This window comes from Oncorhynchus clarkii, chromosome 13, assembly GCF_045791955.1.
Source record: "Oncorhynchus clarkii lewisi isolate Uvic-CL-2024 chromosome 13, UVic_Ocla_1.0, whole genome shotgun sequence".
NCBI lineage: Eukaryota > Metazoa > Chordata > Actinopteri > Salmoniformes > Salmonidae > Oncorhynchus > Oncorhynchus clarkii.
This window is the reverse complement of record NC_092159.1, coordinates 18,130,061-18,143,223: the sequence shown is the minus strand read 5'-3', so window position 1 is coordinate 18,143,223 and position 13,163 is coordinate 18,130,061. Positions and strand designations below refer to the sequence as shown.

Genomic DNA, 13,163 nt, shown 5'->3' with positions numbered 1-13,163 from the left:
CAGTCAGCTGGGCCCAAAGCCCCAAACAGTGAGTTGAGAAGGAAGATATCAGCACACTGCCATAAATCACATTAGACTCTGCTGTAACTGATCCCGTTCTCTAGACATACAGCGAGAGGAACAGGGTGGAGGAGACTGGATAGAGTGTTTGACCCAATGACTCGCCCTGTCAACAACACATGAGGTAATCAATGAGGTCATCCTGCAGTCACTAGCCAATCACCACCTAATGATTTCATCGGACCTAACATTGGGTCAGAAAAGGGATCCATTTGTTTTTCTTGGGAGTATTTCTGGCGATAAAATTACCAAAGGCAGGCCCATTGACCTGAGGTAGGGTCAGAGTAAGTGAACTATAAAACAATAACAAAGCGATCCATTTAGCTTCCTCCTTTGTCTTCTTTGGGAGTATTTTGGCGATAAAGTTAACAACTTTAGACCCATTGACCTGACGTAGGGAAGGAACAACAACAAAGTAATCAATTTTGCCTCCTCCTCTGTGGTGTTAATCCATAAGATTTAGCACCTGGCACTTATCTTCCCTCCTTACCGTGTTTACCCTCTCGTTTCCACGGTAACTAAAACCTTGACAACTGGGGAAAAATATTATATTTCTTAGCAAATGGGTCAAGTATTCCATTAGTAAAGAGTGTTTCTGGGTAGTTTTAGATAAGTTGTTAAGAAGACAATTCATTAATATTGTAAGGTTAGACTCCCTACTTTTCTCTCCAACTCATGCATGCTTCTTTCTCAATGAATTCCTTAATTCCTCCCATCTTCTCTCCTCACCTCTTTCTCAAAACCCTTGCAATAGGGTTGAAAAAAGATAAATTAAGAAAGAGTGTCCATGTCTCATGACAAGAGTGCATCTTCAAAGAGCGAACCATGAGATACAGTATTTATGTATATGGAGAGAACACTCAGGGTAGAGTAATTATAAGTGTTCTTTATGGTCAATGATCATGTCCCTGATACGCTTAACTCTACTTTTAGCTTCCTAGAAACTAGTGCTGAGCGTTTTTAGTTTTTAGTTTTTTTGTGAGCCCAACACTCCATTTCTCCAGTGAGAAATCAAATAATAATAAATCAAGTCAAGAACTGTGTGGAACGCCTGGCTGAAGGGAGTTGTAGTTTTCATTGGGCAAATATTCAAATATGGTTCAGTGCAGAAATTAGGTAATTAACTACAATGACCATAATCCATTGCACCTGCTGTTTTTGGTGCAGACAGAGTTGGATACACTTTTACTATACACAGACTGCATGAGAGAGGAATATACTCAATGATGAGAGAGAGGGATAGAGACAGTTTGTCAAAGTGTGCCTTATCTACTTTGAAGGACTAGTAAAAATATTTTGTCAGACAGCTCTGCAGCATACTAAGGCAAGCTAGCTTAGCTAAATAGGGTGATTAAAGACAGTACAACGTGGGGAGAACAGAGATAATGTTGTTTGGCTGTTAGGGCCTGAGAGGAGATGAGATGATGACTTTAAGGAATTCAAGATAATAAAGTCATCATGTTTTTTTATAATCGAACTGAAACCGAACCGACCCCAAAAATCACTAATCACTCAGCACTGCTTGAAATGGTCTGTGCATGCTGCCTCAAGGCGCTGCCTGATAGAAACATGCCTCGCCTGGCATTCATAACACTCATTACCACCTCAGAACAGCGACAAAAGGAATGAGTAAAGAGGAAGTCCAGGCAAAGATGGGGGGGGGGGAGAGAGAGAGAGGGAGATAGAGAGAGAGAGAGGGAGAGAGAGAAAGAGAGAGAGAGCGAGAGAGAGAGAGAAAGATACATATGAGACACAGAGAGAGAGGGAGAGAGAGAGAGAGAGAGAGAGAGAGAGAGAGAGAGGGGGAGAGAGAGAGAGAGAGAGAGAGAGAGAGAGAGAGAGGGAGAGAGAGAGAGAGAGAGAGAGAGAGAGAAAGAGAGAGAGAGAAAGATACATATGAGACACAGAGAGAGAGAAACCAAATTGAGACTGCACGCAGAATTCTGCAAAAATATCCTCAGTGTACAACGTAGAACACCAAATAATGCATGCAGAGCAGAATTAGGCCGATACCCACTAATTATCAAAATCCAGAAAAGAGCCGTTAAATTCTATAACCACCTAAAAAGAAGCGATTCCCAAACCTTCCACAACAAAGCCATCACCTACAGAGAGATTAACCTGGAGAAGAGTCCCCTAGGCAAGCTGGTCCTGGTGCTCTGTTCACAAACACACCCAACAGAGCCCCAGGGCAGCAGCACAATTAGACCCAACCAAATCATGAGAAAACAAATAAAAAATACTTGACACATTGGAAAGAATTAACAAAAAAACAGAGCAAACTAGAATGCTATTTGGCCCTAAACAGAGAGTACACAGCGGCAGAATACCTGACCACTGTGACTGACCCAAAATTAAGGAGAGCTTTGACTATGTACAGACTCAGTGAGCATAGCCTTGCTATTGAGAAAGGCCGCCGTAGGCAGACATGGCTCTCAAGAGAAGACAGGCTATGTGCTCTCTGCCCACAAAATGAGGTGGAAACTGAGCTGCACTTCCTAACCTCCTGCCCAATGTATGACCATATTGGAGAGACATATTTCCCTCAGATTACACATTTCCACAAAGAATTTGAAAACAAATCCAATTTTGAAAAACTCTGGGTGAAATTCCACAGTGTGCCATCACAGCAGCAAGATTTGTGACCTGTTGCCACGAGAAAAGGGCAACCAGTGAAGAACAAACACCATTGTAAATACAACCCATATTTATGCTTATTTATTTTATCTTGTGTCCTTTAACCATTTGTACATTGTTAAAACACTGTATATATATATAATATGACATTTGTAATGTCTTTATTGTTTTGAAACTTCTGTATGTGTAATGTTTACTGTTAATTGTTATTGTTTTTCACTTTATATATTCACTTTATATATTATCTACCTCACTTGCTTTGGCAATGTTAACACATGTTTCCCATGCCAATAAAGCCCTTGAATTGAATTGAATTGAGAGAGAGAGAGAGAGAGAGAGAGAGAGAGAGAGAGAGAGAGAGAGAGAGAGAGAGAGAGAGAGAGAGAGAGAGAGAGAGAGAGAGAGAGAGAGAGAGAGAGAATTAGAGATGTGGAAAAAGGAACAAATTCAAAAACAAAGTTTCCGACCACAGTCAGCAGTATTTTCATGGTGGGATCATTTTGTAGGGTGGAAACAAGGCCTCTAATCCAGAAGTCATAAATGAGGTAGCATGCAGCAGTGTTTCTGATGGTGCTGAAAGCAACACTGGACTGCCAACTGACCTGAAACCCTGGCTGTTGAAATGTGTCAGCCGCAACAGAGGTCAATATATCACTACTGTCTGTTTCTGCTGGTTGATGTCTCTAGTACAACATCCTTACACAGGCATGTACTGGACGTTGACCCAGAGTCTCAAGTGAAGTCACCTGGGAGATTGGATATGATATTGGTATAGAATATTGATATCAAGTTCTTGGTACAGTGAAATGCCTTTCTTCTTTGCTCTTTCCCGACAATGCAGTAATCAATATCAGTAGTACGACAACAACAAAAAATACATGATGTGACATTGACTACTAATTATGCCTCGCGCAATGATTGTCCTGATTCCTCCATGGCAACGGTTACATCAGTGGCTGACACACACACAAAAGTGGCTACATCCACTGTTATAGGCTCCTGTCTGTGATTAAAGCCAGGCTTCAGTGTGGGCTACTGCCCCACATCCACACTTTCCACCAGCCTATTCCAGCCAGCCGATTCCTCCTGCTGTTACTCCTCTGAGAGAGCTAGCTACCTAATTGTAACTGCTTCGCTCAGCTCTGGCTGGAGACTATGGTGAGGCTCTGGCAGCCCATATTAGTACATTCACCAAAAGTATCCAAAAGAGTTGGATGTAGTCATCACATGGACATTTTTGGCTGAGTATTGAACTAGTATTTTTTCACCTGTGCAGTATAAATAGGACCTGTGGGTTTTCCTGAGAAGCTAAAAACGAAAAACGATGTCCCAAGTTATAGATTAGTAAGACTACAAATAGGAAGTGGAGATTTTCCTGGTCAGGTCATGTGGTTAGGAAAAAACGGCCATGAAGTATATAGGTCATCGTAGGCCTGTATAAAATTCGTCAACACAGGCACTAACTCATACCATCTGACACAAGTTCCCCCTGTGTTGGATGAGCTCTGTTGAATCACTTATGTTTATTGTCTCTATGACTGGTCTGGGATCAGAGTTAAGCTATACCAGGTGAGTCACGCCCAATGTATGTTATTGGTAGCCTGGGAAGTTATATGAGTCCCAGGTCAGTTTCAGTAAACAAACAGACAAAAGACAGAGCCAGGTGGGGTGAGTGGGTTAAAACTAATCCTAAAACCAGATGGCTGATCTCTCCTGGTCTTATTAGAGGGATGAGTAATTACTCTGGCTCTAGGTAGGAGAAGGCCACAGACACCGCTCTAGGATCAGCCTCCCCAAATCCTTATCAATGACAGAGAGCATCTACCTGAGCTTCAATCAGCGTATATAACAACTTCATCCTTCAATATAGCGACTACTTTTTTGATCAAATATGGGTAGAAGTAGCCTTTTAACTTGTTATGGCTGGGGGCAGTATTGAGTAGCTTGGATGAATAAGGTGCCCAGAGTAAACTGCCTGCAACTCAGGCCCAGTTGCTAATATATGCATAGTATTAGTAGATTTGGATAGAAAACACTCTGAAGTTTCTAAAACTGTTTGAATGATGTCTGTGAGTATAACATAACTCATATGGCAAAAAAATACGAGAAGAAATCCAACCAGGAAGTGGGAAATCTGAGGTTTATAGTTTTTCTACATGACATGTTTCTACGAACTGTAATATAACTTTTTTGACTTTTCGTCCGAACTAAGCGATCGCGCATTGAGCATTTGGATTACTGGGCTAAACGCGCAAACAAAAAGTAGGTATTTGGACATAAATGATGGACTTTATCGAACAAATCAAACATTTATTGTGGAACTGGGATTCCTGGGAGTGCATTCTGATGAAGATCATCAAAGGTAAGTGAATATTTATAATGTTATTTCTGACTTCTGTTGACTCCACAACATGGCGGATATCTGTATGGCTTGATTTGTTGTCTGAGCGCTGTACTCAGATTATTGCATGGTGTGCTTTTTCGGTAAAGCTTTTTTGAAATCTGACACAGCGGTTGCATTAAGGAGAAGTGTATCTATAATTCCATGCATAATAGTTGTATCTTTTATCAATGTTTATTATGAGTATTTCTGTAAATTGACATGAATCTCTGCAAAATCACCGGAGGTTTTGGAACTACTGAAAGTAACGCACCAATGTAAACTCAGATTTTTGTATATAAATATGAACTTTATCGAACAAAACATACATGTATTGTGTAACATGAAGTCCTATGAGTGTCATCTGATGAAGATCATCAAAGGTTAGTGATTAATTTTATCTCTATTTCTGCTTTTTGTGACTCCTCTCTTTGGCTGGAAAAATGGCTGTGTTTTTGTGTGACTAGGTGCTGACCTAACATAATCGTTTGGTGTGCTTTCGCCGTAAAGCCTTTTTGAAATCGGACAATGTGGTGGGATTAACAACAAGTTTATATTTAAAATGGTGTAAAATACTTCTATGTTTGAGGAATTTTAATTATGAGATTTCTGTTGTTTTGAAATTGCCGCCCTGCACTTTCACAGGCTGTTGTCATATCGATCCCGTTAGCGGGATCTAAGCCATATAGCCGCAGATCTAGGATCAGCTTACCTTCCCCAGATTCTAACCATAACCATTAGAGGATAAATGCAAAGCTGACCTTGGACCAGTTTTGATTAGATACTAGACAATATGAGACATAGGCTCATGTCTGTCTGGGTCCATCAAAGATAATTCATTATGACTCAACAGCAACTCTCCATTGAGACATATTCCAGTATTGCAGTGTCCAGGGGAGTTTGGCAACGTGATACATTCAAGAGTGTGAGAAGATATCTTTACCAATAAATGTTGACTAAAAACTCAGTCATTAAAATCGAATGGTTCTGAACCTGGAGGGAGTTGTATAAGTACATGAAGAAGCACTACACACAGTAATGTTTAGAGCAGCTTTTAGCCAACAAGGTTGTTACTGTTGTGCTGTCTGAATCAAATACCCCTCATTATCTAATCTGTTTAATGTTAGTACATTATTCTGTGACGCAGAGCAAAATGAATAAATAATTATCTTTCTAAAAGTAGAGAAAAGTGTGGTAAATGTAACTCGGGGAGCTGAAATCTACACGACCACCCAGTGTGCTGTTTGTGATGTTGGGGAGTTGTTGTTGTAAGCTGGAGTTGTTGTTGGCTGACTGTCATGGATGTAAATTAGTTTCTTACAATGAAGGAATGAGTGTGTATGTGTGTGGTTCTGAGAGAGGCCACTTGAGAGTGCCTGTGTGTGTGTGTGTGTGTGTGTGTGTGTGTGTGTGTGTGTGTGTGTGTGTGTGTGTGTGTGTGTGTGTGTGTGTGTGTGTGTGTGTGTGTGTGTATGTGTGTGTGTGTGTGTGTGTGTGTGTCTGTGTGTGTTGACTGTGTGTTCACCTCGACTCTGCTGGCGGTTCACTATGCCCCCCAAGGTCCATCTGCGGTCCAGTCTCTTCAGATGAGCCTTGCGTCTCTTAGTAACTGATGAGGGGATGGACGGAGAAACCAAAGAAAAACAAAGAAACGTGAACTTAAGAAGCGTATTACAAAATGAAAGGTGGCAAAAAGCCGTCGTTAGTTAGTAGGATGGTGAAAACATTACATGGAAAGCCAGCAAATAAATGGTGTCCATTTTAAGCTATGCATAGTAAATCACATGATGTGTAATAGTGTAGTAGCAAATGTTATTTTTGTAGAAAGAATTGATATTCATTGCTGTCATGATAATCACTCCCGTGGTATTTATCGTCTCTGTCTTCAGAGTTCACGTGCACGTTTCACAAGTCAAGCAGCTAAACTTCTTAAAGGGTGTGTATTTCTGGGGACTGAGTTATACTGACATTATAAAGGACGAGTGGGACCACAGATATCCTGAGGACAGTGACAGCTAGGTCATAAACACAGAGGTGTTTCCTTACGAGAGAGAAACTATCGTCTGTCGTATCGTCTGTCATCAAAAGAACAAGCCCCACATTAAAAGAGGAAGTAGTAATCATAGAAATAGAATGCATAGAAAGGGCGCCTCCATTCATTACTCATTGCCAGGGTTGGAGCTTACAATCCTGTTCTATTCATTCTCTCTCTATGGCAATGATGACATGATGGGTCATAGAAATAGAATGAATAGGAAGGGCGTCTCCATTCATTACAAAATTCCAGGGTTAGAGCTCCCAAGCCTGTTCTATTCATTCTATTTATATGGCACTGATGACATGATGTATGATACAGTATAATCCAATCTAGTGTGTGGAATACTGAAATCTGTTGGTCTTCAAGGTTCTCACCAAGACTGTATTCTAGAAGGCCAATCCCCGTACATAACGTTTTGCGTGTCTGGGACTTTTTAAATGGTCAAGAGACATGCTACATCTTTGTGGCATAGCATCATACTAGCCCCTAGCGTACTCTACACATGGTTAGCAACTGTACAGGAGAAAATAGATCAGGGTAAATCTTCATGTTAGCCTACCGTAACAGCTTGCTACGTCCTCTGGTAAACTGTTCCGTTCCAGTCCCCTTTATACGCAGGGACCACTCGTGCAACACCACTGACTCACGATAAAGTAAAACAGCCCTTTATGATACTGTCCAACTCGTTGCTGTCTGGTGATGACTCGTCAGTATCCTCCCTTCCTTAATGCATCCCCTAGCGGGACATAAACCAGACTTTCAGAATGGAGGAACGAGTGATGAGGAGGGAGGACCGAATGAAATTACTGTCATCTCTCCCTTCATGGTGGAGGGAAGAGGAGGAGGGAGAAACAGAGGAGTGAGGAGAGGAGGACAGAATCAAATGACTCTCATCTCTCCCATTGACCTCCTAATTGAAATATCCATTTGGAGACAGCCACAAAGGCAGACGTTATTTCAGGGTAATTCCAATAGACCAGACCTTCCAGGCCCTGTCGTTCCTCCTCAGTGAGCTAGCTACAGTCTGCTATTGGTTTATATGACAGCAGCCTGGGGCTTAATGAGTATGAGGGGGAGGGTAGGGGAGACAGGATAGCTACCTGAGATATGAGATAAGCAGTGGTGTGTGAAAACTCGGCAGGCTCTAATAAGGAAGGCGTTGATAGAGGAGTGTTTTGTAGGATGAGATGTATGTATGTATGTATGTATAGTATGTGTGTGTGTCTGCATTTCCTCTCTGTGTGTGCCTGTCTCAGATCCCTAGGTATTTCCAGGCTCCAGCTACATTACTTTATTTTTCCTTATAGGCTATCACAGACTTTAAATTCCAGCCCAGTACGTCCGTCCGTCCGTCTCTCTCTCTCTCTCTCTCTCTCTCTCTCTCTCTCTCTCTCTCTCTCTCTCTCTCTCTCTCTCTCTCTCTCTCTCTCTCTCTCTCTCTCTCTCTCTCTCTCTCTCTCTCTCTCTCTCTCTCTCTCTCTCTCTCTCTCTCTCTCTCTCTCTCTCTCTCTCTCTCTATCTCTCTCTCTCTCACTGTGGAGTGACTGCAGTCTGCATTAAGTGGAACTGGGGACCACGGCAGCTGCAGAGGACCTGTCATCACATGCAGGGATGTGGCGTGCCAGTTTACAGTGTAACAGTGCCATGGGCCAGCGCGAGGATCATAAAGCAATGTGTCTTAATGAGGGACAGGGAGAGAGCCTTACATACCTTGGTGGCAGTCTCTGACACACAAAGCATTACGGCATAATGATCACACTATACCAGGTAGTTTCCGTGGGTTACTAAAACCGATGGAAAACAGAGGTAATATGACTTTAACGGTGGGGGAGTGCATGTATGTGTGTATGTCTGTGTGTGCATGTCTGCCTGCCTGGGTGTAACACACAACTAAGGCGCTACAGTGTCATCCTAAAGCACCAAAAGGGAAGGAAGCTTGTTCTCCAGTGATGATATGTGCCCTCCAAACAATCAGACATTATTGCAACAAAAAAAAAACGAGACTCCTTCGGGAAACAGACACTGGGTTCGTTACAGTGTCTGTTTCCTGCTCTGACTCTGGTCCTCGAGGTTCCCGCTGTCCAAGCACAATTAGTTGTCATACCTAAGGCCTTAGCAACGATGGTAGTGATATTTAGCAGGGAGCATGGCCGGCGTGTGTGTGTTACCTTCTCCTGTCCTGACGGTGCTAAGTTCCAGGTCGTCTCTAGTGCCGTTCTGTGAGTCCAGGTATGTGGCCGGCACCCAACCCTGCTCCTCGGCTGTACTGACGAACCACCAACCTATAACAAAGAGACACACACACATTAGTTTGTGCAGAGCCACATGGAGATACACACACATTCTTTAAACACTATGACACAGAAAGAAAATAGACAGACACACACACAAACACGCACACACACCAGCCATTCTCCCTGCTAAATATCACTACCATCGTTACCAAGGCCTTAGGCATGACACCTAATAGTTGGGCTTGGACTCCAAACACACTTACACATGTTGATTTACATTCAATAATGGAAACATGTCATCGTTCTAGTTCCTTCATCCGCAGCAGTTTGCGAAGGTTATAAATTACAATAACTGTTCTACATTCCCAAAGAACTCCAGAATTGATCGGGTGTTAGTGTTTGTCTTGGCATAGGATTTCATTTATATCTGCTACATGGAGAGGAGTGAAGTGATGTAACCAGGGAACTTTTCACCTGCTTGGAAAGCTGCTATCATTACAAAACCACCCGTTTCAGAGTAGCAGTACTGATCATGGATCAGTTTTTCATTTTAAATCATAATGATTGAGATTTTATGGACGCGGAGAACCTGATCCTAGATCAGCACTCCAGGGTTAGGATCACGTTTGAGTGAGCCCATATGTGCCCAGAGTGCAGAGGACACTAAGGCTCAAGGAGGTAGAAGTTGTCCCTGAACCACAGATCTAGGATCAGATGACCATAACTGAGTTCTAACCTGAAACCATCAAGGGGATTAAATAAGAGCTGACCCTGTATCAGTGCAATGGTTAAGGTTTGACTTGAACTCAGTCTCAACAACACAAAAATCCTAGTCTAGTACTTCGAGAGGTGTTTGTGGGACAATACTTATTTTTGATTAGAATTGACTCGCCTCTACCTAGACCTGATTGAATGCAAAAACACCTGTCGAATTGGGAACCAAACCAAACTGAAACTCACGAAAAGAGAGAGGAAAAGAAGCCATTGATCCCTCCCTGACAGTTAGCATGTGTCTTTGTGTTTTAGTTCTGCAGCGGTAGCACGAATCCAGATTCTCCGACCGTCTATTCGAAGCTCGGAGGCTCCCCAAGCATTTCATCCGTAACATTTGGGTTCAAAGTGGACTATTCAGAGTCGTAAATAGTAGGGAAGCTGCCTTTCAGTGAACCTCGAAGATACAGGATAATTTACGACTTTCTGCAGCCTATAACGCACCCAGACGTACGCCATATGCTAACACACACAGGCGCACTCCTGACGGATGCACAGATGTACACAATCACAATAACTCACACGCTCTGACAGTATGAAAGAGAAGAGAGTGAGGCAACGAGCACAACAATTGTTTTCTCTCCCATAGAGTCCAACAATCAGTTCTTGACTGTATTAACAGTCATAGGGTGAGGTCCTATAATGGGGTTTGATACCACATAGTGCGCGCACACACACACACACACACACACACACACACACACACACACGCACATACACACACACACACACACACACACACACACACACACACACACACACACACACACACACACACACACGCACGCACACACACACACACACAGGCTTGAGTAAATCAAGTCCTCATACGTCCCATTTTATGTACCTGCAAGACACGCCAAGTCACATTGGGAAATGAGACCTATTTGACCCACATGGAAAATATGTCTGTGTACAACAGTTTCTTCATCGGAAAAAAAGAACGTTGGTCATTGGTAGGGTTGCGAAATTCCAGTAACTTCCCAAACATTCCTTGGTTTTCCGTAAATCCAGGTTGGAAGTCACTCATAACACAAGACTACTATAGCGTATACTATGTTTGAAGCTCTGAATGGTCCACCACAGTGTTTGAGGCTTCAACCCATAGGCATTGTCTAAAAGGCATTGAAGTTCAAAGTAGGTCCCACTGTAGACATCACAGCAGAGTCTGGGGTCTGACAGCGCACAGTACAGTGAGTTTGGAAACCTGTCAGAATCGGTTGGCTTCACAAAATGCTAATAGCGCTATGCAAATGATGCTATGCTAATGTTTAGCCTAGCGAAAACGCTAACGTTGGACTGACTGTAGAAGCATAGGTTTTCCTCAGTGCTAACTGCCAACGTGAATTTGACATTGTGACATTGCTGCTATGCTAATTCATTATTATGCTGCTGTAGGCTAGCTAGATCCTAGACTGAAAATATGTTTTGATGAATGGCACTCAACACATATAGCAGTGAGATGAGAGGCAGCAGGGTAGGGCCCTCCTTTCTTTTTTAAAGTCCTACAGTCAATGTGTGAAACATGCTCCCTCGATAAAAACAATACCATACGAAACACATTCACTTTTATTGTGCCAACTCAATGGAAGTTGCCCATAGTTTTAGCAAAGAGACTTTATATATCAGGTTACCGCAACTGTTCAAAAGGAAATAATCCACAACCCATCCACCTTTATGGAATTCGGCCATAGTTCAGCAAAGAGACAATTCAGGAGTCATTTTCTTCAAAGGGTCACCTGACTTGACAAGCGGAGGATATACAGTCTCCTAAATCCTATGTGACAGGGTCCTGGTGAGCGGCAGCCATTATCAGCTGCATGTGTGAGCTGCCACGGCGGTGTATCACTGCCTACCTAGAAGGGGCAAGTAGAAATAGGTCACGGCCTCTCCCAGGCTGACAGACACCACAAGGCTTTGACAAGGCCCAGTTCCCCTATACATTCAGCTCCCAGGCTGGCAGACACCACATGGCTTTGACAAGGCCCAGTTCCCCTATGCATTCAGCTCCCAGGCTGACAGACACCACATGGCTTTGACAAGGCCCGGCTCCCCTATAAATTCAGCTCCCAGGCTGACAGACACCACATGGCTTTGACAACGCCCAGCTCCCCTATACATTCAGCTCCCAGGCTGGCAGACACCACAAGGCTTTGACAAGGCCCGGCTCCCCTATACATTCAGCTCCCAGACTGGCAGACACCACAAGGCTTTGACAAGGCCCAGCTCCCCTATACATTCAGCTCCCAAGCTTGCAGACACCACAAGGCATTGACAAGGCCCAGTTCGCCTATAAATGCAGTTCTGGAGAAAGTCAGATGTGGTAAAAGAGCAGAGAAATTACAAACAGAAAGGCTGCTGGATCTCGTCACACATAGGCAGTTACCAGAGTGGAGAGAGACTGTGGAGGAAGAGAGAGAGAGAGAGACCAGAGAGAGAAAGCGAGGGAACGTTCTCATATGTTCCAACCAACTACTGTCTGTGTGTCAACATTTTCCAGGAAACTCACTCTGTCCAACTGCAATATGGACAGAAGCTGGTTCTTTCTCTTCTCTCTTCTCTCTCTCTTTCAGGACAGTTGTTAGTAGGAAGTTAGTTGGCGTTCCCTCTTTCTGGCCGTGCCATTGAGCCTCCAGACAGACAGAATATAAACGCTGTTTTCCCAGAGAAGAGAGAAGACATCCCCCTTGCAGAAGAGTCAGGGTCAGGGTTTGCCCATTCACACAGTGGAAGCCAATTGGCTCGGCGGCTCAATTAGGCTCCTAGAGATGTATCATGGGATCGAGCTGTTTACGTGGCATGGTCGGATGTTGACCATGTCTGTTGTGTCTTTTCTGTTTGTTGGCGGGGTTTGTTGTGTTTTGTGTGTGAAAAAATGTGAGAAAACGTTTCACGTAGCCTGGGGTGTTCGAGCGGTCGACGCGACTGCCTCTGGATAAGCACTAACACAGCGAGCGTGGGTTCAAATCTGACCCACCACTTTAGCAATCCCTCTCCTCCTGTAAACGTCTTTCTATCTATCCTGTCCAATAAACAAAGAAGT

The 13,163-nt window shown here is 43.3% G+C and overlaps 1 protein-coding gene across 3 annotated transcripts in view; it reads right to left on the bottom strand.

Annotated features, from left to right (window-relative positions):
- LOC139424539 (SH3 and PX domain-containing protein 2A-like) overlaps window positions 1-13,163 on the bottom strand; it is a 120,065-nt gene that overhangs the window by 17,554 nt on the left and 89,348 nt on the right. For 2 of the 3 annotated variants that reach the window (XM_071176475.1, XM_071176476.1), the window contains 2 exons: window positions 9,284-9,397; window positions 6,603-6,686 (listed from right to left, as the gene is read on the bottom strand). In XM_071176475.1, the coding sequence (XP_071032576.1) occupies window positions 6,603-6,686; window positions 9,284-9,397 (198 nt within the window). The remainder of the gene's footprint in view (window positions 1-6,602; window positions 6,687-9,283; window positions 9,398-13,163) is intronic. The other variant, XM_071176477.1, reaches the window with a different exon arrangement.